This window comes from Orycteropus afer, unplaced genomic scaffold (genome assembly GCF_000298275.1).
Source record: "Orycteropus afer afer isolate SDZICR_OR568_19922 unplaced genomic scaffold, OryAfe1.0 scaffold00042, whole genome shotgun sequence".
In the NCBI taxonomy this organism is placed as follows: Eukaryota; Metazoa; Chordata; class Mammalia; order Tubulidentata; family Orycteropodidae; genus Orycteropus; species Orycteropus afer.
Genome location: NW_006921629.1, coordinates 5638245 through 5664230, shown reverse-complemented (window position 1 = coordinate 5664230; position 25986 = coordinate 5638245). Strand labels below are relative to the sequence as shown.

The following is a 25986-nucleotide window of genomic DNA, read 5'->3' as shown; positions in this document are numbered from 1 at the left end:
ATCTTCCTCTGTCTTCCACATTAGAACCAGCCAAGGCTCTTTCTCCAGTCCCAGCTTTTGAATTCTGATGGGTTGAACTGGAATCCTCTGTGTGATCATGGACAAGTGATCTGAAAGCTCTGGGCCTCAGTTTCCTCATCTGTGGAATAAAGATAATACTAGCTGGGAAACTGCTAGGTGAACCTGTTGCCATCTAACAACTTGTGGCAACCCCATGAGACTATGGAATAGAACTGCATTCCATAGGGTTTTCCAGGGTTGGACATTTTGGAAGTGATTGTAAGGCATTTAATCTGAAGCATCTCTGGTGGGTTTGAATCATCAACCCTTTGATTAGTAGTCAAGCACAAACCTTTTGCACCACCCAGGGACTCCTCCTACTAGATGTTGTTGTTGTTGTTATGTGCCGTCGAGTCAGCCCTGACTCATAGCGACCCCTTCTTGGGTTGCCAACGCAGTATCACTACAGAAGTAGATCGCCCAACCTTCCTTCCGAAGAGTAGCTGGTGGCTTTGAACCACCAGCCTTCTGGTTAGCAGTCAAGTGCCTTAGACACTATGTTACCAGAGCTCCTTCCTACTAGATAGGATAAGGTAATGCGTGGATGAGATGAGAAGACTTGGGCGCCCAGCAAGGTCAGGCCTTGAACCATGGCCCGCCCTCTGGTGGCCATCATGGTAACTGCAGCCTTCTTGGTCTTGCAGGGCTTCAGGGAGGCCGCATGACCCTGGTGTTTGGATGCCGCCACCCCGACAAAGACCACCTCTATCGGGAGGAGATGCTGGAGATGTCCCAGAAGGGAGTGCTGCAGGAGGTGTATACAGCCTATTCTCGCCTACCAGACCGGCCCAAGGTAAAGGCAGCAGCTGCCTGCTCAGTGGGTGGAGCCAAAAAAGCACAGACCCCAGCTGTGGCCTGGCCTCATAAGAGCCCTCTCACCTCTCTGAACCTCCATCTTCTCAGCTCTAAAATGGGGTGATTATAGAAACATCAGAATGATGCTGTGAAGATCCTTATGCCCACTTTTCCGGATGGGACAGGCCAGAGAAATGGCAGACTTCCACAGGGTCGGTCACAAGGAGAGCTGATCTCCAGTATCCAGCCTGCCACCTCAGGTCCCCAGCAACACCCCTGGGCTACACAACTGCCCTGGGAGAAGTGGTCCAGGCTTCATGCTCAAAACACAGCAAGGTGGAGGGAGGCTCCTGCCCTGTGGGGTGTTTTGTCCTGTGAGCCTGGAGAGTTGGAACAGACTCTCAGCTTAGCCCTCATGAACATATTCCATCAGAGGTCCTCTTGAACCCAGAGCCCTTGCCCTGTGCTAGGGTAATGAGGTGCAGAACAAGAGCAGAGTGTCCCCATCTGACCCCTAGACCTTCTGAATAATAGGGAGCCTGGGCTCTGTGCTTCCACCTCAAATAACAGCAGGGATCTGACAGATGTTCTACGTTGAGGGACTCCATTTTCTTTTTTGGAGGGGATGTGGGCAGGTTGGTCTCAGAGCCTGGGTGGGAGAACTGGCTTGACTCATCCTCTGTGGAGCATAGTGAATTCAGAGAAGGCTGGGAACCCCACTAGGGTATTAGCTCCTCGAGGGCAACACCTCGTACAGCGTTCATCTCTGCATCCCCAGCCCCATCCTGGGCAGGGTGTTAGTGTACCTCCTTTTCCTGTGCCTGGTTCCCATGCAAGCTCCTGGCTGGGAGGGAAGCTACCCCTCACACGCTCCTTGCAGCCAGCAGCTGCTCACTGTAAGCCCTCTCCCATTGGCAGGGACTCAGGGATTATGGGCAGAGCTCACCATCTCCCCTGGCTTTAGGTCTATGTTCAAGATATCCTGCGGCAGCAGCTGGCTGGCGAGGTGTTCCGTGTGCTCCAGGAAGAGCAGGGCCACCTCTACATCTGTGGGGATGTGCGCATGGCGCGGGACGTGGCACACACCCTGAAACAGCTGGTGGCTGTCAAGCTGAGCCTGAGTGAGGAACAGATTGAAGACTATTTCTTCCAGCTCAAGGTATGGCAGTTGGTGTGTGGGCTGCTGGTGCAGGGCCAGAGAGCCAGTGCTTACCCCTTCTGTCCCTCCCTAAGTCACACTCGTTCATTCAACTAATATTTATTAAGCACCTACTGTGTGATGGAGGAGTTCTGGTAGCATAGTGCCTAAGGCATTTGACTGTTAACCAGAAGGCTGGCAGTTCAAACTTACCAGCCACTCCTCGGAAGGAAGGGGGCAATCTACTTCTGTAGTGATACTACCTTGGAAACCCAAGGAGGGGTCACTATGAGTCAGAACCGACTTGACGGCAGTGGGTTTTGGATGTGATGGAGTTCTGGTGGTGTAGTGTCTAAGGCATTTGACTGCTAACCAGAAAGCTGGTGGTTCAAACCCACCAGCCAGTCCTCAAAAGGAAGATTGGGCCATCTACTTCTGTAGAGATACTACTTCAGAAACCCAAGGAGGGGTCGCTATGAATTGGGACCAACTCAGCGGTGAGTTTGGTTTGTTATGTGATGGGGCTATAGCAAACGATCAAAAATTCTTGCCTGGATGGAGCTTACCTTCTAGTGAGGTTGACACATAAGAAATAAAACAAGGAAAATGCATGGTGCTTGGGAAAGATGAAGCAAGAAGCGGGCCATGATGAGTTGAGGGGTGTAGTTTTAAATAGGGTGGTTGAGGCAGGTGTCATCAAGAAGATGATATTTGGGGGAAAAACCCCCGAAGGTGGTGAGGAGTCAGTCCTGGGATCTTGAAGGAAACAGTGGCAAGCTGCTGTGGAGGGAGAGCAGACGCAGAGGCCCTGAGGTGGGAGTCGGGCATGTTTGAAGAACAGCGTGGAGACCACAAAGACCAAAAAACAAACTCATCGCCATCAAGTCAGTTCTGACTCATAGCGGCCCCCACTGGGTTTCTGAGGAGGTAAAACTACGGAAGTAGACTGCCCAGTCTTCCTTCCATGGAGTGGCTGGTGGGTTTGAACTGCCATCCTTCTGGTTAGCAGTCAAATGTCTTAGGCACTATGCCACCAGAGGTCCTTAGAGCTCCTCTGGTGCCAGAGATCACAGGTACTTCCTAAAATGTATTTAGTGCATTGACAAGTGTTTCCCAACATCAGAGTTCCATACACTTATTTGGATGGTCTCATCTGGTAATCCAGTGGGAATCAAAAAGACCATGGCTAGAAAAGCCATACCAAGTAATTCACTACACCACACAGTTCACAGGATTTCCCAAATGTTTTTGATCTCAGCACTCTTGTTTCCTGAGGCATCTTGTGGGACCAGTGCTGGGTAGGTATGAGAAACTCCCCAGGTCATAAAGCCTGAGGGAGGCTAAACCCACTAAAACCAAACCACTACCATCTGGTCAATTGCAACTCATAGTGACTCCCATTGGGTTTCCAGGGCTGTAAATCTTTATGGAAGTAGATTGCCTCATCTTCCTCCTGTGGAGCAGCTGCTGGGTTTGAACCATCAGCCTTCTGGTTAGCAGCCAAATGCCTTACCCACAGTGCCACCAGAGGGAGACTAAAAAAAAAAAAAAAAAAAAAAAAAAAAACTCACTGCCATCGAGTCATTTCCAACTCATAGCGACCCCTCCTTGGGTTTCCAAGGTGGTATCTCTACAGAAGTAGGTTACCCCATCTTCCTTCCAAGGAGTGGCTGGTGGGTTTGAACTGTCAGCCTTCTGGTTAGCAGTCAAATGAATTTGAGTGTAGTCTAAGCATGGCAGTCACAAATGAATGGCTCATGAATGAACTTGTGGTTGGGGAGTCGGGGCAAGTGCAGGGACTCACTCTGGCCTGGACCTGATGAATGAAAGATGGCTGGGCCAGCAGAGCTGACACAGGGTCTCTGTTTCCCTTCAAGAGCCAGAAGCGCTATCATGAAGATATCTTTGGTGCTGTATTTCCCTATGAGGTGAAAAAGGACAGGGCGGCAGGCCAGCCCAGCGATCCCAGAGCTCTGACGACCCACAAGACAAGTTAAAGCCACCAGCATGGAATTTAGTAATGAATTCAACTTCCAGTTATCCGCTATCACAGGGCTTGAGGAGATGGAGGGAATGATACCCCTAAACTTCATGTCTCATTTCCCTTCCTTCCCAAGCCCTTTACTTGACCAGCTACCAAGTAGCAGCCTGGACTGGTTGGAGCCTCCTCTTTGCTTTGAGCCCACCCATCCCGGGATAACAGAGAATTGGGACCTCTTTGGTCTCTTTAAGATAAATCTGCAATGCCCAGCCTGGCAAGTGGGCGAGAGAATGGAATCTTCCTCTGATGCCACCATTCTGAATGGCCGCCAGGAGGCGCTTTCTACACTGTATTTATCTACCCTTTGTACGGTTATTTATGCTCTGTATTTAAAAGAAGAAACACCCCAGTCTGCTCCTGAGGGCCACTTGGGCCCTTCCTATATGATTCCTTGATGGAAATATTTATATAAAATGTATTTTATTTTAACCATACTATGTGTGTATGTGTTGGTGTTCTGTAGAGAAAGAGGTCCTAATTGTATAGAGCGGGGGCTGCCACAGCCTGGACAAAGGGACATACCTACCAGGTCAAGGCTGTGTCTCTGAAGTGGCCCCCAGGTATAGAGATGGATTTTCGCGCTCATCTGAAAACCTGTGGGAGGGAGGGAGGGGGCGCAGGCTTGCCTCTGGGGCGTCTGAACTGTGCCTCACAGAGAGCAGTTACGTGAGGTTATAGCGAGGGCTGGGATTCTGTGTATGATGCCAATTCCTTCAGGAAGGCCTTGACCTCAGCCTGGCTTAGAAAGTCACCATATTGTGCTCTGGGGCCACGTGTTTCACTAGAGCTTGGCCATTAACACAGGTGAGGTCTGGCTGTATGTTGAGGATGAGGCTGTGAAAGGCAGGGCATGTGTCCCCACATCCAAGAGATGCAGGCTCTTTCTGTATGTAACCAGTGGAGAAAGGTTTTCAGGAACTGAGCCACGTGCCCTTCTTCCAATCAGAACCAAGGAAGGAGCTCAGCCCGGGGCCAAGTGGGGGGCTGACAAGATCTCAAGGAGGCTCAGGCCCCCTCATTCGCTTCTGTGCCCCAGCTTCTGGCAGCTGCTACTCCACTGGGGTGAGGAAGGGTGGGGGCCAGGGGCATGCCAGCCTCCACATGAACAGGGCAGCCTCTGGTGAGCCAGGTCTGTGCCCTGACTGACAGCAGTGTATTGACAGCTAGTCCTCACTGCTGTTACAATGCAGCCTGATTCAGTGGGTCTGGGATGGCACCCAAGACTGCATTTCTAGCCAGCTCCATGGGGACGCCAATGCTGCTGGTCCAAGGACCACACTTGGAGCCCCACCATGGTTTCTCAATGAACTGGCTTCTTGATGGGGTTAGTAGGCTGTGGGGAATCCATGGACACAGAGGAGTGTCCTGGCTCAGTGGCTGGCAGAACCCCTCACCCTGAGCTACTCTCCCCAAGCACGCCCTAAGCCCTGATGCCAAGGAGACACACAGTAGAACACAGTCAGGCTCTCCCAGGCAGCTTCTCCAGACCCACCTTCCCCTCCTCCCACTGGGACATGGGGGTGTGATGAGCTGCCCCTGGAATCTGGTTCCCTGGCCCTCCCTCCAGCCCTTGTCTCAGCCCTGTGCCCATTTCAGAAGCATGGGGTTGTTTCTGGGGTCCCCCTCGGTGTCCAGGCTTCTTCCACCTAAGACGCCTGCCCAAGAGTCCTTAAACCCCACCTGCTTTCTCCCAGCACCTGTGTTGGATTTGCAAGGTGCCCCCAGGGAGCAGGCATGGATGTCAGGACCCCCATCTGTTCAAAGCCAGCTCCTATTCCAACCTTCCACTCTTCTTGGCCTGAGCCCCCCAAATCCAGAGAACCTCAAATGTCTTCAAACACATTTAATAACCAGTCGTTCCGTGCAACAGCAAGCGTTTTTTTAAAAAATTTCAGTGATACTGGGAAGGGTCAGGTCAGTTTGGTGGAGGTTGGTGGAGTGTCACCAGAATAGGGTTCCTGAAGGAGGTGCAGGGGGAGGGAGTAGGTTAAAGGTCAAGAAAGAAAGGGGCTGAAATCAGCTCCCACCTTGATTGCACAGTTGGTGGCTTAGAGATTGGGGAGGAGCTCAGTGGGGGCTGGATGTGGTCAGAGCGAGATGAGGAGATGCAGGTCTGCGCAGGGAGTGTGGAAGGCTCAGGCTCCTGCCCCCTGCCCAGGGGCCGAACATAGGGACTCAGCCCGCACAGAGGACCCCTAGCTGCGCCTCTCTCCTTGGATGGTAGGATTTGGGTGGCTGGCACCTCAGGCACTGCTGGCTGAGGAAGGCCCTGCAACTAGCTGTATTCCTCCTGCAGGCTGGCTGCAGCCTGACACGGGCTCACACAAAGGCATGGTTTCCAGAAAAGTCCCGGGTCCCAGGCAGGGTGGGAAGGGCTGAACTGGGCTGGGGCAGGAATGATGTGGGTGAATGATGAGAGATTCAGACAGCAGTGCACCCCAGCCGTGTCCCCAGGAGTCTCGCTATGTCTGCACATGGGTCAGCTGGATGTCACCTGCCACTTCCAGGTTGTTGATGGCCTGCAGGTCCTTCAGGCGGTGGTAGTATTCCAACTGGTGCTGGCCATTTACGGCCACCTTAAAGCAGTGTCCTTCACACACGATCCACACCTGGACAGAGGTCACAGCATTTGCATTACACTTGTAACGTCCTCAAACAAAATGCAGACTTGTGTCTCCCTCCCTCCTTCCTCAAACATTAATTATTGACCCCACACCTGGCATTCCAGCCGCACCAAGTCATTTGCTCTTCAAGGATCATGTCATGCGCTTGCTTGCTTTCATACTTTTGCATATGCTGTTCCCTTTGCTTAGAATACGCTTCCCTCTCTGCTTCCCACTCCAGTGCACCTTCCCCACCTGGGTAACTGCTGATCACCCTTCAGGAGTCAAACCCGCTTCAGCAAGCCTTGCCTGGTGCTCTGGTTACCTAGTGCTGCTCTGACAAGAATATACCACAAATGGGATGGCCTTAACAAATAGGAGTTTATTCTCTTACAGTTCGGGAGGCTAGAAGTGCGAGTTCAAAGTGCCAGCCTCTAGGGCCCAGGTGAAAGCCCCTCGATCTTGGGCTTCAGCTCTGCCTCTTGCTCCCGACCCACTAAAGCTAGACGCATCTCTTCACTCAGGCAGCTACTGGGTACTAAGGCTAACAAGCCCAAGGTCGACAAATAAAATGGCACAGTCCTGATGTTACCAAACTACATGGCAGGCCATTAATTCAAGTCCATTGTAAGTCCCAAGGTCAGCAGAGCATGGCAGGCTGCTGAACAACGACACAGCTACATACAGGGTCCAAGCATGCCATATGCTAGAGACCATTCACAAAGTTGTTTCTTCTATACAGGAAGCAGACCACATACCCAAAGGCAGCTACTCAGCTGCTCACAGTAGATTCCACCATGGAGTTGATTGCCAGTCTCATCGTGGGGAATACTACAGCTGCCCAGCCACTCAACCAGGCCCTGCCAAGCTGACACACAAACTTAACTACCACACCTGGCTTTCTCTACCTCCAGATCCCCTCCTAGTCAGAATCAGGGGCACTCCTCAGACTCCCCTCACACCATCACTCTGTTTCTCTCTCCCTAACTGGACCCTGAACCACTAGGAGCAGGAACCCTGGCTTCTGTCCCTAGTAGCCAAAATGTAGGAGTGCACTGCACCTAGACTCCTAACTTGTCTTTCAGTACAAGTTAATACATTCTCCATGAAGCAAACAGAGCAAATCTGTTAAAACAGCATCATCCCCACTGTAACAGCTTATATTCCATTTACTATGTGTCCTAAACAGGGCTGGAGCTCTGGTATCATAGTGCCTAAGGCACTTGACTGCTAACCAGAAGGCTGGCGGTTCAAACCCACCAGCCACTCCTTGGAAGGAAGGTTGAGCAATCTACTTCTGTAGTGATACTGCCTTGGAAACCCAAGGAGGGGTGGCTATAAGTCGGGTCCGACTCGATGGCATATAACAACAACAACAACAAACAGGGCTGGATTAAGGCATGAAAGAACACTAAACACTGATAACCTATAGTGTCCCAAATTACTATACAAGCTTCCCCTGCTATCTGAAAGCAGAGTGCTCCTATGAACTTTTCGTAAACCAAAATGGTATAAAGCAAAGAAGCAATTACCACTAATTTATATGGGAAATTTTTGTAGTGTTCCCAGACCCAAAAAATAACCTACCAAATCCCATAAATAACACATAAAACCCAAAATAACACTAACATACAATGTTCATAGACACAGTTCAAAGCTACGATGGCTTGATGCTGACTGAGTGGAGCGCCCAGGAAGGAGCTTGGTGAGGCCAGTCTTGCTCCTTGGGCTGTGAGTTTTGTCCTTAACGGCTTTCTGTAAAATGAATGCTGAACACTAGTTTCCCTTTTCACCTTTTTTCATAAAAGCGAAAATACTCTTTGGATTTCTTTTGGTCAGTGAAAACAGGTACTAATGTAGGCATTTCATAAAAGCCAAGTGGTGTCAAGCAAAGTTTCGAAAAGCAGGGGATACTGGTATTTTATATTTAGATAGATCTTTCATCTCTAACGTGTTATAATAAAAAAATATTCCTTTCTATTCTTTGCTCTTACAAATTCTTCAATGATTTCATCACAAGTAAGCTGCCAAGAAATGTCTACTTTCACACGTGATAAGGATAATGAATTGAATCTTTCTTGACTCATCATATGCTGAGAGTTTTTGAGTCTCTTTAGGGATGAAAATGAGTGTTCTGTTGGGCAGTTTGTAATCACTAAAGTTAAGAATATACAAAAAGCAATTTCAAGGTTGGAAAACACACATTATATTTTCTCTTCTATTATGAAATCACACATGCCTACATGAGTAAAATTTGTCTTTCTTGAATCTGTGAGCTTAATTCTTATGTAAGAATGAAATTGTTGCACTTCTCTGTAAAGGTTTGCCTTTAAGTCATCGAGATAAACCTGCACTAGTTTCTTGGCTGTCTTCATGGATTCTTCATCAAGTATATCCACATCATTTAAGAAGGAAATCTGTTTGCAAGAACTTCATACACTTTGCTCTTCCTTTCATTCCAGATTCAAGTGTGTCTGTGATGATATAGTATGTGATTATGTGAAATTGATCACTGGTACTCAATACTTCTGGAGGACTTCCATCATTTACTTATTTCTAATGCTTCTGTGACAGTGAACTGCTTGATAATCAGTATTTGACTGTATTTATTTTGTTGTATTTTGAAAAATTGTTAAAATCTTCTCTTAACTTATGTACATACCCTGGTAGAGATCCATGTATGTCTTTAAATTTGCTACTGAATCTTGGAGAGACTCATTGACTCATTCATTGAAAATGTTGCAATATATTATTCCACATAGCCAACATAAATACATACTCTAGTGTTTGCATTTTGTTGGCAATGTTTTCTCTTTTGGTATCTCTTTTTTGTGTCTAGCCTTTGCAATATTTTCTAAGGTGTCTAGAATCTGAGTGTACAATTCCAGGATTGCATACCATGTGCATCCCAATGTGTTTTAGAAAGATATTTTAATACTCAGTCAATTGCTTAAATATTTTAAGAATTGCCCATCAGTGTGAGTAGAGGCAGCAAAAAATGTGTGCAAAACTGAACAGTAGAAAAAAAATAATAACTGTTTCTGGACAATAATCTACTGCACTATGTCCTACAAGGTTAAGTGAAGGCACAACATATGGTATGAAAATGACATATTCATTACATTCTAAAATTTTCTGTTGCATGCCTTTATAATACCTTGACATATTGGTAGCATTGTCATAGGACTGGCCTCTGCCCTTAGAAAAATCAGTTTTGCAAACTTCACATAATTTATTCACTGGTATGACTTTTTAAGCTAGTAAATGTGATAAATCGCTTGTCAGATTCTCCATCTCCTGGAGACACATATCTTAAAACAATACTTAATTGATTTGTCTAAGAAAGGTCAGGAGTGGAATCTATAAACAAACTGAAATATCAAGCTATACTTATTTCAGTGAAAATACCTGATTGGACTTTATCACTTATTGAGTTTATTAACTCTTCACATGTACTTTTAGATATATACAATAGGTTGCCCTTTCCTGTATTACCATATTTTGAAGTCTGACCTGCTAAAAATAAATAGTTACAAACTCACTGCCATTGAGTGGGATCCGACTCAGCGACCTCTCCTTGGATTTCCGAGGTGGTATCACTATGGAAGTAGATTGCCCAACTTTCCTTCCGAGGAGTGGCTGGTGGGTTTGAACCACCAGCCTTCTGGTTAGCAGTCAAGTGCCTTAGGCACTACACCACCAGAGCTGGTTGCTGAGTAGTGGAGCATATTTTACAGGCTCATTCCCTCACTGTTCTAGGGTAGAGTCCAGGCATTGATTTTTTTTAAGCTCACTTGTGATCTGAATGTATTGTCAGGGTTGAAAATGCCTGCTCTGTCCTGAGACCTTCAGCATCCTCACCTCACACCTCTGCCTTCACTCTCTACCTCGCAGTCCCTGGCCTTGCTCTTTCTTGACAGGCCACGCCCATGACTGTCATACTTGCTCTAACTGTTCTCTACTGCTATGAATGCTCTCCCACCCCCACCCTTGAGATCCTTGCTTCTCTGCTCTGGGGCTCACTGCACCCCAGGATTCTGTTGCCTTCTGCAAGCACCAGTCCTTATCTGCAATGATCTTGTTAGTACAACTGTTTTCTTGTTCCTTACTGAGATTGTAAACTCTATGGGAGTAGGACCTTGTCAATTTTTTTTTATGGCTGTGTCCTCAGCACCTAGGATGCTTCTTGCAAGAAGTGGCCCTCCATAAAATAGTTGATAAATGAATTAGTTTGAATAATTGAGTGAGTGAATGGGTGACATTTCATTTACAGATTTGATTTGGCATTTATTGGCTGTGTGACTTCAGGCAAGTTACCTGCACTTGTGAGTTTGTTTCTTCATCTGTAAAAATCTTGTGTGGGACAATAATAATAATAAAACTGAAAATAACAATAACACTAATAATAATTGTTTGGCTACTTTGCCTTCTTCTAGACCCAACCCTCACCCTAGAAGCATCAGCCTCCATCCCATTCAAAGTATGCCCAGGCCTCCTCCACCCCACTCCTCCCTTTGCCTCCCACAAGCCCCTCTGTGCTCCAGGAAGCAGCCCCTTACCAAGAAGCTCTGGCCACGGAGGAAAGGCATTTTTCCAGGCAGGCTACGCTCCTCAGGCCCCCAAAAATTGTTGATCTGGGTGTTGCGAACCAAAGTATTCTCGTTGAAGCGGGGGTTCAGGTGGAAGGCAATGTCACCCCCAGAACGCAGGTTGATGTGGAACCTGCAGGTGGGCAGCTCACATTGGCTTCCTTTGCTCACTGAGGTCTGGAACCCAGTCCCTCTCTTCCTCCTCCTCCTCAGCCTACCCAGGTTAGGGGGTTGGCCAGAATGGCTTTGGGGGCCTCTCTTATCTCTGAGAGACCTGGTGCCCCAGCTTACCTCTGGGCATTAGGCAGGACAGTGCCTGACACCATGATGGACTTGGATGGGTACAGCCCACCTGGGATGGCAGTGAAGTAAGGCAGCGACTGTGGGAGGAGGGGATAGGTCAGCCAGTAGCAACCAGAGCCTCCCCCAGCCACTGGAGGAGGGGAATTTTGTACAGATTTCCATGTCCAAGCTTGGCAGCAGTGCCCATGAGTAACATAGTTTAGAGAAAGCACCTCACACTATCTTTACTTGGTCTAGTAAATACCAAAGGAAAACTTTTCAGTGTTCTTCAAATTAATGCACTTAAGCCATCATGAAAGGACACAAAAAGACACCTGGGCTGAAAAAGGGGAGCCACATGATTTGATCATGTTGAAGAGACCGTTTTAAAATCACACGTTCCTTTCAACAGTCTTCTAATATACTTGGCTGTTTTTAGAAACTTCAGCTTTGAATTTTGCAAGGCCAGTGGGTCACCCCCATGCTGCCCTTCATATTCCACTTTGCCTAAGACAAGCAAAGCCTCTGTCCCTCCCTGAGAAACCACTTACATAGTTTGGGCTAGGGTATGCCGTAGGTGGTGGTGCAGGATTCTGTTGAAAAGAGACCAGGACATTCAATGAGGCTGTGCACACACAGGCACCCGCACACTCTAATGGGGATGTTCTGATATGGGGCTGAGGTCAGGAGGCTTCTACCCCTTGAGTTTTGCCATTCACCTGCCTTCTCATGTTGACCTTCACGGAATATCCAGCTATGTTCCTGGACCCCATCAATTTTCCTAGTAGTTCCTAAAGGATCTGCCCTTTGAGCACTGGGTAAGTACAGCCTGGTTTAGAATGTTTGCTCTCCCAAGGAAAGTCTAAGCTGCACATCTTTGGAGCAGTGGGCCCAGCCTCAAATAATCTCATCTTCCTTGCTTAATCATTTTTTTCCAGTGCTAGGTCTCTAGGGAATTAAGTCCTTGGTGGAGGTGGAAATGATGGGGCTGTGGGCTGACCAGAATTTTCAGACTTACAGGAAACATCTGTCCAGCAACCGGAAACATCTGTCCAGGGGTGCCATGAACCGTGTGGATGAACGTTTGAGACTGGAAGAAAGAAATTGGCATCTTAACAAGCTCTCACCACCACTTACCATCAGAGAGCACCTCTGAGGTAACTTAACCTTGGGTGTATTGGCAATCTATGGCTATGGCTGGACTCCCAAAATGAGTGGGTAGAAGTGTTTCTTCTCTCAATGCAATGGGGCAGGGTACAAACTGAGAGTTCCTGGAGATGAAATAGGCTACACTTGAGGCCTCTGGACCATCTTTCTTCTCAGGGAAATTTCTCTCAGGATAGTCTCACTTTACAGGAAGAGCTAAATTTGGGGTCTTAGTCTTCTGTGGCTGCCCGCAGAAGGAAAGAGGCTTGAGCAATCCCCATTTGGTTGGTTCCCCATTCATCAGGGTGAGCAAACCACACTCCCCTACCTCCCACACTTCCTACTCCAAGCTTAACCCCCAGAAAGGTTAAGCAACTTATCCAGTGCCACCACCAAAGCCAGGCAGATGGTTAAGGGGTCTGGCCTTGGCTCTCCTCCCTCCCCATGGTGGAAACCCAGTGCCTGGTCCTGCCTTGTCACTTTAACCCACAAGAAGAAATTAAAAGAATCTGAAGAGAGAGCAAGAGACTTACCACGGGGGTTGAGTTGGCAGGCCAAATGCCTGGAGGCTGAAAGGGATGAGAAAATCTAAATGGTAATTATTGTTGGCACCACATGAGGGGCACAGATGATGGCTGAATTCTAGGTGAGTTCTTATGGTAAGAAATGCCTTCCTGCTCCTTTCCCGCTCTCAGGTAAGCCTTTTTGAGCCCATGGCACCCAGATTCTCACACACCATCCCAGGTACACTTATGGTTATGGAACAAGATGAGTGAGGGTTGGGTGTTGGCGAAGGGAGAATATTCCTATTGGCTCCCCCAGAGAAAGAAGGATAGGTCTGATATCAACCAAATAGCCTTCATTAGCTCCAAAGGCAAAAAACCATGCCATATTTCACCCATGAGATGGGAACTGGCATTTATTGAAGGCCTACTACATGTCAAGCTCTGGGCTTTCATGCTTTGCAATGAGAGAGGCATCATTAGCTCCTGTTTTGCTGGTGAGGCAACCAGGCTCAAAAAGGTTAAGCAACTTGCCCATACTTACCAAGGTTGCAAGTGGTAAAATCCAACATAGTACCCAGTACTGTCTGAATGTACCCAACACATCCTATGTCCATTCTTACCAGGAAAGGCCAAAGTTAGGCTGTCCCTTAAAGGTTCCCTGGAGCTTGCCAGTCCTGAAGTCATTGTAGCACAAGGCAGGTACCCCATCTATACCATGATGGGGCATAGGAAGGCTGGGTAAATAGAACTTCCCTTCCCCCAGCCCTCACTTCTTGGGTGGTCAAAGGAAGGGTGGATGCCACTTCCCTTTCTGTCCTGGATCCTGTCTCCACCCAGCAAATTGTTCTTGTCCTCGCTGGTCCCCCATTCTGCCTGCCCTGCCTGTGCAAACTACTGTCCACATTCACTATTTGAGTCCCTGGAGCACACTAGGCACTGGGCAAAGTGCTGGGGGTTCATAAATGGACAAGTTATGATCCCAGCCCTTAAGGGGCTCATGGACATAAGAAAGGTGAGGCTGCAGCGATGAGGACAGAATGGTAAACAAAATGACAACATAACATGGCACAGATATGCACAAAGTCCATGAGGAGACAAAGGGGTACATTCAACAATCTCCCAGGCAGGAAAAACTCTACAAAGGAGCAACATTTAGGAAGAGTATTGAAGGGGTTAGGAGTCTGCTGGGAGGTGAGGTGGGCAAAGGTTGTTTTTGGCACTGGGGACAGTATGTGAGAAAGTGTGATACCTGAGAGGGTTTATGAGCAGTGGAGGCTGGATGAGCTCCATGGGTGAAAAGTAAGACTAGGTTATGGGAAGACTGGGAAGAATTCCGTATGTCCTACTGGGGAATTTAGGCTTTATTTGGAAGGCTTGGGGCACTAAGATTTTTAAGCAGAGGGGATGTGATCAGATTTGCTTATAGGAAGGTCACTGAGGCAGTGGGTGCACGGGAGGCAGGAGTGGGGAATCAGGCCATGGTCCTCTTGACTAAGAATCATGGTGGCCTGCACAGAGGGAAAGAAGCTGACATAGTGGAGAGATATTAAAGAGGAAGTGGGAGGAGCCAAGGACAACTCGCAGGCGCCAGGTAGATGGAGGCAAGGAGCCCCTGCGTGGACATGATGAGGCCTGAAGATCCTGGTGGCCTGCAGTTGGAACCTGCCCCTCACACCCTCTTTCCTTCCCTGCCACCACTCAGCCCCCCAGCCCTCCAGGCTTGCTCACTTTTGGTCTGCGCCCCTTGGGCTTGGGGGCCAAATGGGCAGGCTGCAAGAATTGCACCGTGGAGAAGAAGGGCTGCATGGGGGCTGCACAGCTGTTCTGTTAAAACAAAAAGCACCACAGAGAGGACACAAGTATTAATGGAGCCAAAAAAAGAATGGAAAGGCGAGGCGAGGGGCAAGATGGGAACAAGCTGGGCTTGAATGTAGTTCTTAATGTTTGATTTAAGCAGAGGAATGAGGATGGTGGTACAGAGGGCGAGAGAGAATTAGACACCAGTGAATACAGCAGGCTGTAGGTCTCTCTCCCATCCCATAGGGGAGAGAGTGGGTAGGGAAGGAACAGGAGAGACGAGGACCAAAGGGACAGGAACCCATTTGTGTTGTGGGCCTACTGTGTGCTTTACTCATCCCAGGGTAGCCTACTCAAATGCTCATTGTGACAGCAGCAGCTCCAATCCAGCTATGAGAATGTGGATCCAGCATACCTCAATCTTCCCATTTTTCATGAAACACCAGAGATCCAGATTTCCCTGCGGTAACTCCTGATCTATTAGACATTGGCAACACATTTAAAATGTTTAAAACATGAGGGGTCAGATAGTCCCTTGTGAGGCCCATGGGGTCTATTTTGTGACCCTCTGACATATATTGTCTCATTGAAGCCACACAATATCCCATGGGAAGGCAATGATTATGCTCATTCTACAGATGAGGATACTGAGGCTGGGAGAGGCTGTCACTCATCTAAGGACCCCACAGCCAATGAGCATGGCTGAGCTGGGAATTTGAGCTGGATTCAGCCTGATTCCCAAGCCTGGGCTCTTTCTGGAATCACACTGCCTCCTAACTAGGGCAGAAATGGAAAGTAACAGAGACAAATGGCTGAAGAGTCTCATGACTTAGGCAGCTGCTCAAGACAGAGATCATGACACAAGGAAGGGTATGAAGAAAGAGAAGGAGGAGAGCCGACACCAGCACACGGGAGCCAGAAGTGTGTACCCAAAGTCACCCGGGCAGAAGACTAGGCTGGTTCTCTAAGGCCACCCAACAGAGTCTAGGCACAGCTAGACTGAGCCCAACACAGCCCCCGGGACAGGTGCCAGGTGGACAATCTGACCTGGAACCCGATGTAGGATAGCTGCACAGCACCGTTGACGGAAATGGTGTCCACTCGGTGGAAGGGTACACGGTGTGAGTACTGCAAGAAATGGTTCCCGTTCACTGTCACCTGCCAAAGGAGTGCAAATTCCAGGAGAGAAATTCTAGGTCAGGTGGAGGAGCACACCTGAGCCTCCTGGCCCCCTGTTTCCTGAAAGTAAGCCCCAGGCAAATTTCACATCCATCCTGTGCTAGTTACAGGAATGCGCATGGGATCCAAAGCGCATACAAACCAAATCTATACTTGGCTTTAATTGAATTCTCATGGTGTGTTCGTTGATTTACTGCAGTAGGTTTGTCTTCCTAATCACAGCTCACCTGGGGTATTAATTACCTATGCATCACCAGTAGGGATGTTCACTGGGGAGCAGGGGAAAGGCAACCCCAGGTTTTACACTGAGTGTGTGGCCATTCCCATATTCACACAGCCAAGCATGGATAGCAATTTACTCTCCTGCACTCAGTTTACCAAGTTGAAAGACATTGCTTGCAAAAGTAATTTGCAATGGCTTAAAATAGGACCTAGGTAAAGACTGGTACACTGTTGCAGAAAACTAGACATTATCAGGGACCTGGAGCGGAAGAGGCGCTATAGCAGAGGGATGGAATTGGACTTCCAAGAGGTGTCCCTGGGTGGTAGTTGTTGTTGCTAGGTTCCATTGGGTTGGCTCTACTCATAGAGACCCCATGTACAACAGAATGAAACACTGCCTGGTCCTGTGTCAGCTCCACGATCCTTGCTATACCTGAGCCCATGATTGCAGCCATTGTGTCAGTCCATCTTGTTGAGGGTGTTCTTTCCCTTTTTTCTCTCACCCTCCACTTTACCAAGTATGATATCCTTCTTCAGGGAATGTTCCCTTCTGACAACATGACCAAAGTAGATGAGACGAAGTCTGGCCATTCTCTCTTCCAAGAAGCATTCCAGCTGCACTTCTTCCAAGATAGATTTGTTCTTTCTTCTGGCAGTCCATAGTACTTTCAGTATTCTTCACCAACACCACAACTCAAAAGCATCAACTCTTCTCCAGGCTTCCTTATTTATTGTCCAGCTTTCACATGCATATGAGGCAATTAAAAATATCATGGTTTAGGTTAGGTGCACCTTAGTCTTCAGAGAGACATCTTTGCTTTTCAGCACTTTATTTATTTATTTATCTATTTATCCTGTTCACGGACCCCCATCTGATCTTCTCAGATGTTTATGTGTTTATCTGTAGCCTGGTGTTTGGTGTTAATGGTAATGCAATATTGTGGATATACTGGTATTAGCCTCTGTCATTTATATCTTAAGTGGACAATTCAGTGTCCTCCCTTTTCCTAATGTTATCATGATAACCTCTTCAGCACTTTAAAGAGGTCTTTGGCAGCAGATTTCCCCAGTGCAATACAATGTCTGATTTCTTGACTGCTACTTCCATGGGTGTTCATTGTGGATCCAAGTAATAAGAAATCTTTGACAACTTCAATCTTTTCTCCATTTGTCATGATGCTGCTTACTGGTCTTATTGGGAGGATTTTTGTTTTCTTTATCTTGAGATATAATCCATACTGCAGATTGTAGTCTTTAATCTTCATCAGTAAGTGCTTCAAGTCATCTTTACTTTCAGTAAGCAAGGTTGTATTGTCTGCATATTTTTAGGTTGTAAATGAGTCTTCTTCCAATCTTGATGCTGCATTCTTCTTCATATAGTCCAGATTCTCAGATTATTTGCTCAGCATAGAGATGGAGTAAATATGGTGAAGGGATACAACCCTGACATACTCCCTTCTTGATTTTAAACCACGCAGTGTCTCCTTGTTCTGTTGGAACGACAGCCTCCTGGTCTATGTACAGGCCTCTCATGAGCATTATCAAATGTTCTGGAGTTCCCATTCTTCTCAGTGTTATCCATAATTTGTTATTATCCACACAATCTAATGCTTTTGCATGGTCCGTGAAACACAAGTAAACATATTTCTGATATTCTTTGCTTTCACCCAAGACCCATCTTACATCAGCAATGATATTCCTCGTCCCATGTCACCTTCTGAATCCAGCTTGCATTTCTGTAAGTTCTCTGTCAATATATTGCTGCAATCATTTTTGAATTATCTTCAGTAAGATTTTAGTTGTGGGTGATATTAATGATATTGTTCAATAATTGCTACATTCTGTTGGATCACCTTTCTTTGGAATGGGTACAAATATGGATCTCTCCAGTCAGTTGGCCAGGTAGCTGTCTTCCAAATTTCTTGGCATAGATGAGTAAGTGCCTCCAGCATGGCATCTGTTTGTGGAAACATCTCAATGTATATTCCATCAATTCTTGTAGCCTTGTTTTTCACCAGTTACTTCAGTGCCACTTTGACTTCTTCCTTCAATACCATTGGTTCTTGATTATATGCCACCTCCTGAAATAGATGAACATTGATCAATTCTTTTTGGTACAGTGACTCTGTGTATTCCTTCCATTTTTCTTTTGATGCTTCCTGCATCATGCAATGTTTTGCCCATAGAATCTTTCAATATTGCAACTCAAGGCTTGAATTTTTTCTTCAGTTCTTTCAGCTTGAGTGTGTTCTTCCCTTTTGGTTTTCCAACTCCAGGCCTTTGCACATTTCATTATAATAATTGACTCTGTCTTCTCAAGCTGCTCTTTAAAAATCTTCTGTTCAGCTCTTTGATCTTGTCATTTCTTCCATTTGCTTTAGCTACTCTCCATCCAAGGAGCTCTGGTAGCATAGTGGCTAAAGCACTTGACTGCTAACCAGAAGGCTGGTGGTTCAAACCCACCAGCCACTCCTCGGAAGGAAGGTTGGGCAATCCTACTTCCGTAGTGATACTGCCTCGGAAACCCAAGGAGGGGTCGCTATGAGTCGGGGCCGACTCGACGGCACATAACAACAACAACAACAACAACAGCTCTCCATTCAAGGGCAACTTTCATAATATCCTCTGACATCCATTTTGGTCTTTTCTTCCTTTTCTGTCTTTTTTCTTCCTCTTCCTCTTTCTTTCTTCATGGATGATGCTCTTGATGTCATCTCACAATTCCTCTGGTTTTCAGTCATTGGTGTTCAATGCATCAAATCTATTCTTTAGATGGTCTCTAAATTCAGGTGGGATGTAATTAAAGTCATATTTTGGTTCTTATGGACTTGTTTTAATGGTCTTCAGCTTCAACTTGAACTTGCAGTTGAGCAGTTGATGGTCTGTTCTACAGTCAGCTCCTAGCCTTGTTTTGGCTGAAGATGTTGAGCTGTTCCATTGCCTCTTTCCACATATGTAGTCAATCTGATTCCTGTGCATCCCATCTAGTGAAGTTCATGTGTACAGCCACCATTTATGTTGCTGAAAAAAGGTATATGCAATGAATAAGTCATTGGTCTTGCAAAATTCTATCATGCAATCTTCAGTGTCATTTCTATCACCAAGGCCATATTTTCCAATTACTGGTGATATTCTTCTTTGTTTCCAATTTTTGCATTCCAATCACCAGTAATAATCAACATATCTTGATTGCATGTTCAGTCAATTTCAGACTGCAGAAGTTGGTAAAAATCTCATTTCCTTGTCTTTGGCTTTGGTGGTTGGTGTGTAAGTTTGAATAATAGTAGCATTAACTGGTCTTCCTTGTAGGGGTATGTATATTACCCTATCACTGACAGCATTGTACTTCAGGATATATCTTGAAACCTTTTTTGTGACGATGAATGCCAAGCCATTCCTCTTCAATTTGTCATTCCCAGCATAGTAGATCATATGGTTGTTTGATTCAAAATGGCCTAAACCAGTCCATTTCAGCTCATTAATGACTAGGGTATTGATTTTTATGCATTCCATTTCAGTTTTGACAAGTACCAATTTTCCTTGATTCATGCTTTGTACATTCCATGCTCCAATTATTAATGGATGTTTGCAGATGTTTCTTCTCATTTTGAGTTGTGCCACATCAGTAAATGGAGGACCAAAAGCTTTACTCCATCCACATCCACTAAGATCAACTCTGCTTTGAGGAGGCAACTCTTCCCCGGCTGTATTTTGAGTGTCTTCCAACCTGAAGGGCTCATCTTCCGGCACTACGTCAGACAGTGTTTCAGGGCTGTTCATCAAGTTTTCCAGCACTATATCAGACAGTATTTCACTGCCATTCATAACGTTTTCATTGGTCAATTCTTTGAGAAGTGGATGGCTCCTTCCTTCTTCCAAGTCAGTCTTAGTCTGGAAGCTCTGCTGAAGCCTGTCTACCATGGGTGACCCCGGTGGTATTTGAAATACTGATGGCGTAGCCTCCAGCCTCACAGCAACACACAAGCTAACAGCATATGACAAGCTGACAGACAAGTGGTGGTACAAATGGTTAATGTGTTTGGCTATTCAACAAAAGGTTGGAAATTTGAGTCCACCCAAAGGTCCCTCAGAAAAAAGACCTGGTGATCTACTTCCAAAAAATCAGCATTAAAAACCCTGTAGTGCACAGTGCTATACAGACACACATGAGGTCTCCGTGAGTTGGAGTCCACTCAACAGTAAGTATATTTTTTTGCCTAAGATGCCAAAATTTACTGCCATTGAGTCAATTCTGACTCAAAGGACCCTATAAGACAGAGTAGAACTGTACCAAAGGCTTTCCAAGGATGCAAATCTTTATGGAAGCAGACTGCCATGTCTTTTTCCTGTAGAGTGACTGGTGGGTTTGAACTGCCAACCTTTTGGTTAGCAGTCAAATGCTTTAACCACTGTGCCACCCGAGCTCCCTTTAAAGATGCACAAGGCCAAGAAACAACATGGTGATGTAGCTAGTTCTGCTTTTCTGAGTAAAAGAAGCAGTAGGTGAACTTCTTGATGCAGGTGAAGGTGTGCAAAGAGACTGTGTAACCATTGGTAAGGAACTTACAAGGCAATGTCTTGTGTTTGTATAACAGTGTTGCTATCACCTGATCTCAATGAATGTGAGTCTTAAAGTCCATTCACTCAATCTGATGGGGCTGTGAGGGATGGGAGGACTGGGAGCCTGGGGATGGGGTTAGGGGAGAAGTAGGAGGGTTCCTGTTGTTGTTATGTGCTGTTGAGTCGCCCCGACTCATAGTGACCCCTCCTTGGGTTTCCGAGGTGGTATCAGTACAGAAGTAGATTGCCCAACCTTCCTTCCGAGGAGTAGCTGGTGGGTTTGAACTGCCATCCTTCTGGTTAGCAGTCAAGTGCCTTAGGCACTATGCTATTCCTACTCACCTGGAAATTTGAGCTCTGTACCAGGAAGCAGATCTGAAAGGAATTCCCCATCTGGAAAGGCATTTGGAACTTCCTCTCCTCAGGCCCCCAGGATCCATTCTGTTTCGTATTGCAGACCACATACCCGCCCTCTTCAAACCGGGGGTTGAAGTGGAAGGCAATATCATTTTCATTGAAACCAGTCTGAAAGTTCACAGCAAACCTAGGTAAGGGAAATCAAATACCCTTCTGTAGCAAGGTTTATTGCCAGTGGTGGGGACAGGATCTCAGAGTGTAAGAGTATAGACACACTAGAATTTCTGGGAGATGACTATGTGTTTTAACTTCATAACCTAAAGCTCCATATTAATCTTGTTCGATTTAAACATTGCCTTATTCTATACTCAAAGCCATAATCACAGAAGAATCCTGCCTCTGCAACCACATTCCTAAGATCATAAACCCAAGACAGAAATAGCTCACAGGACAGGGCAATGACATTCCTCAGATCCTGAGACCAACGAAGGGACACTGCAAGAGAAATCACACAAATGTAAGTTTACTACTTAGGTGGTGTTGCCTCATAACAGGCCATTTTTGAGGTGTTTTCAAGCCCACTACCCATGGTCAGCATTAACTGGTTTTAGAGCCTTCCCATCCTAGCCCTCCTTTACTGCCTGATGAACTAAGATGGTGCAGTGTAGTAAATTACTTAGTATGGCTTTTCTACCCATAAGTCATTGTAAATTCAGTGGTGGAATGAGCAACTGAGGAGCTTCTGATTGTAAATGTTATCCACCTGGGTTACTTCTGTTGGGCGTGGCACAATGCAATGTTTTGGGAGGTTCTCTCTCAGGTGCTTAGAGTTCTGGTGCTATGATTGGCTCGTTTGGCCACTCTGCCAAGCCCAAAAGGAGGCCTCCTAGAGGCAGAATCTCTCTGACTGCTGGTTGAGGAAGACGTGCTGCTGAAAGAGACACGTGCTCCTGAAAGAGACATATGCTGCTGAGTGAGACACTGAGGGACCAGCACTGCTGGGAAAGAGACTGTGAGAGACTGTTGGCTGAAGGACGGTAGGCTGGAAGAGAGACTGTTTTTCCTGAACTTGAATTGTAGCCTGGTGCTTCCCTAATAAAGCCCGTAACCTGTGAGTTCTGTGTGGCCACTGCAGCGAATTATTGAACCCAGGAGAGAGGTGGTGGGTGCTTTGGGAGGAACAGTTGGAGAAAGGGCTGGAGGGAGGCAGCATGTCTGGCCTGGCAGGAATAGGCCTTGGGCTATTGATGGTGATTCTGTCTTCCTCTTGCGGGATTAGAGGAGGTCAGAATATGAGGCCTCCATGTCCTTTTTGCAGGTGGCAAATTTAAGATGAAACCAAGACTCCAACTAAGAGCAAACAGCAGAATACACCTGCACAGAAGTTGTGGCATCCATGTTGAAACACACAAACTCCATCTTAGAAAGAGATTGCACATGCACCTAGACTGAAGGAAGCTGAGATTTATCATTAGGAATTTATTGCAGCCTAGTTCCGCTTCCTGACTTTCGCAAAAGCGTCAGGGTTTTTTGTAACCTGTCAGCATAAGGTCTTATGAATCCCATTCCCCACAGCCTTAAAACTATTATAAAGCCCCCTAGCCTGTAAGGCTCAGGGAGACACACACGGTGTTGCCTCTGGCCCCATGTGTCTCCATCTTACAAATTATTCCCTTATTAAAGTTCTATCTGAGCTACAACTGACTTTCTAGTCATTATTTTGGAACTCGACCAGCAACAGGAGCCTTTGATTCACATTTTTCTGGGGGCTTGCATACGTGTGGCAGAGGCTAATTGATTGGCATCCTTTTTATTCACCTAATGTGGACTTTGTGTGTTTTTGTGCAATTATTGCATTTTTGGCCTTGCAGCATTATTTTCTAAGAATGAGTAGAAAATGGTTAAAGAAAAGTGTTGACACTAGCAACCAAAAGCATAGGTCCTGGAAACTAACTACATATTTGTATCTTAGATGGAAGTTGTTAAGCATAGTTCAGTTGCAAAAGAAAAGAACAAAATTAAAGAACATGTCAAATAGATAGGGACATATCTACAAAAATAATGTCTAAAACATGAGGCATAGAATAAATATTAGCTTTCCAGGCAAGACAACTTTTAATATGAGCATCTTTCCCACACTGGATGTTGGGGTTTATGTCAGGAACATGTGAGGTGTGGAAGTAGAGCCCCTGAAGCCAGATGGGCCTGGACTCAGGCCCCAGTTCTGCACTGTTGGCCATTTGGGGTCACCACTGAACCCACAGCCTGCAAGTTACTGCATCCAGGAGAGGGGGTGACTGTCTTCCTGCAGTCCCTTGGTAGTCCAAATAGTTAACACACTTGGCTTCTGACTGAAAGGTTGAAGGTTCATGTCTACCCAGAGGTACTCAAAAGAAGGCCTAGTGATTTACTTCCAAAAAATCAGCCACTGGAAACCCTGACACACATGGGATCACCAAGTCAGACAACTTGAGAACAAATGTGTCCCACCTCCTGCAAAGGTGATTAAATGAGGCAGGGAAGAGATGTACAGAGACAGACAGGGGAAAGATGGCCATATGAAGGTGCAGTTGCAAGTCAAGGAACACCCGGGACTACCAGAAGCCAGGAGAAATAAGAAAGGATCTTCCCCTAGAGCACGGCCCTACCAACACCCTGAATTCAGACTTCCAGGTTGAATTGTAAGAAAGTGAATTTCTGTTCTTACAAGCCAACCAGTTTGTGGTATTTTTATGGCAGCCAGAGGAAACAAATACAGTTTTCTTCTCCCTCTGCTTGGAGAAAGCCCCTCAGTATCAAAACTGCCTTTTGGGTGTAGCTACAGCTCTAAGAAGAGGCACCCTTGTGGTGCAGTGGTTAAAGAGTTGCTGACCGAAAGGTCAGCAGTTTGAACCCACATGTTGTTCCTCAGGAGAAAGATGAGGTGGTCTGTTTCCATAAAGATTTACACCATTGGAAACCCTATGGCACGGTTCTACTCTGTCCTATTGGGTCACCATGACTCAGAATCAATTTAGTGGTAGTGGGTTTGGTTTTTGAGGTTTATGGCACTAAGGTGAGGAATTAAAAGAATTTGAAGGAAATTGGCACACAAACTAGCTCAATAAACATTTTCCTTTCTGTTCCCAGACATTTCCCACTCATCTCCTAAAACCAAGTTTGGGCCTAGGCTCTCCACAGAGGTAGGTCTGTCTCCTTCTGCCCGCTCTGAACTCAAACTTGCTTAGAGCATCACTCAGCTTTGCCAGGCTTACTCTGGACTCTCCAGCCAACACAGAGTGCTGCTTCAGGGAGAAGACCACACTTCCCTCTTCTAGTTTTCTGTACCCCTGCAGAGCCCAGCACTGCACCAAACCCAGAAGAGGCCTTGATAGATATTCTATTGATTTCCTACAGGGAAGCCATTTGATTCGTCTGTGGAGAAGAGGGAAGTTCCAAACCTTTCCAGCCGACAGAATGCTAACACAGTCCTCCACACTGGGTTTCTCTGTGAGGCCTCAGTTAGCAGGGCTCAGAGGAAAATGCCATGGCCCTGAGCCTCAGTCCCAGACCCAGCCTGCCCTCCCTCTGGGAATCCTAGAAGAAAAGGAGGCTCCAAGTGACTCGATCCACAAAATCTAAATTTCACATTCTTCTTAAAAAGAGAATGGTTCAGACTTCTGGTAAGATGGAGGAATAGACAGACAAGCAACACAGACCCTCTTCAACAAAGAAAAGAAAAATCAGTTGACAGGGATACAGAAGATATTCCTGGAGCCCTGAGGTTTGAAAGAAACTATACAGAAGTGGATTAGGCACCAGCTAGTGGAAAAACCTGAACGAAAACAATGAGTACAGGGACAGTCGGAGCTGTGGACTGTCAGCTACTCTGACGGGACCAACAGCCTGAATATTTCCAAGTGGTATTGGGACCTGAGAATTGACCTAAAGATCAGCCCTGGTCACCAAGGGCTACAGGGATGACTACTCTGGTGGTCTATGACCAGGAAGGGAAACAGCAAGGAGGGAGATAGTCTGAGCTGTTGACTTTCCACTGTCTGGAGGGCATAGCTATTTTGATTGGCCATATGTGGCAGCCATTTTGAATACTTAAAGTGACTGAGGGTGCAGTCATTTTGAATTTTTACAAGTGGTGGTCATTTGGGATATTTAAGTGACCAAGGGTGCAGACATTTTGAATGTTTACAAGTGGTGGCCATTTTGAATATTTAAAGTGACCAAGAGCACAGCCATTTTGAATCTTTACAAGTGGCAACCATTTTGGATTTTAAAGTGATAACATTCTCATTCAGATTCCAGGGACCTAATAATAGGCTCTGTTTGCCAAGGTTGGCAGGGACATTTGAGAGGCTGACAACAGGAAAAGAGACAGGTGGTGAGTGTATAAGTGCTGTCAACTAGTGAATAGAGGAGCACAGTACCCTGCTTGTGTAGATAACATACAAAGAAAACAAAAATCATGGGCAAGTCACTCCAATATACAATCACCAATTAAATACAAACACAAAAATGTCACAATGCCTCAGAGACAACAAAGCATCACAATCCACACAAAGAAACAAGATAAAGTAGAGGAAACAAGGGACCAGGATACAGACCCAAAACACATCCCTGAGGAAGATGCAGCACTGGAACTCCCTGAGAAAGAATTCAAAAGAATTATATTTAGGTATCTTCAACGGAGTGAGAGACAGATCAAGGAAAACACAGA

The 25986-nt window shown here is 46.4% G+C and overlaps 2 protein-coding genes across 2 annotated transcripts in view; one reads left to right on the top strand and one right to left on the bottom strand.

Annotated features, from left to right (window-relative positions):
- NOS2 (nitric oxide synthase 2) overlaps positions 1-3990 on the top strand; it is a 49733-nt gene extending 45743 nt beyond the window's left edge. Inside the window, exons 23-25 of the mRNA XM_007937554.1 lie at positions 705-853; positions 1820-2014; positions 3871-3990. Coding sequence (XP_007935745.1) covers positions 705-853; positions 1820-2014; positions 3871-3990 — 464 coding nt within the window. The remainder of the gene's footprint in view (positions 1-704; positions 854-1819; positions 2015-3870) is intronic.
- Positions 3991-6496: 2506 nt separating this feature from the next.
- Positions 6497-25986, bottom strand: part of LOC103194024 (galectin-9) — a 34609-nt gene continuing 15119 nt past the window's right edge. The window contains exons 3-11 of the mRNA XM_007937353.1: positions 21261-21462; positions 16005-16115; positions 14889-14984; positions 13188-13223; positions 12548-12598; positions 12060-12101; positions 11518-11606; positions 11197-11359; positions 6497-6643 (exon numbers count right to left, since the gene is read on the bottom strand). Of these exons, the coding sequence (XP_007935544.1) occupies positions 6497-6643; positions 11197-11359; positions 11518-11606; positions 12060-12101; positions 12548-12598; positions 13188-13223; positions 14889-14984; positions 16005-16115; positions 21261-21462 (937 nt within the window). The remainder of the gene's footprint in view (positions 6644-11196; positions 11360-11517; positions 11607-12059; positions 12102-12547; positions 12599-13187; positions 13224-14888; positions 14985-16004; positions 16116-21260; positions 21463-25986) is intronic.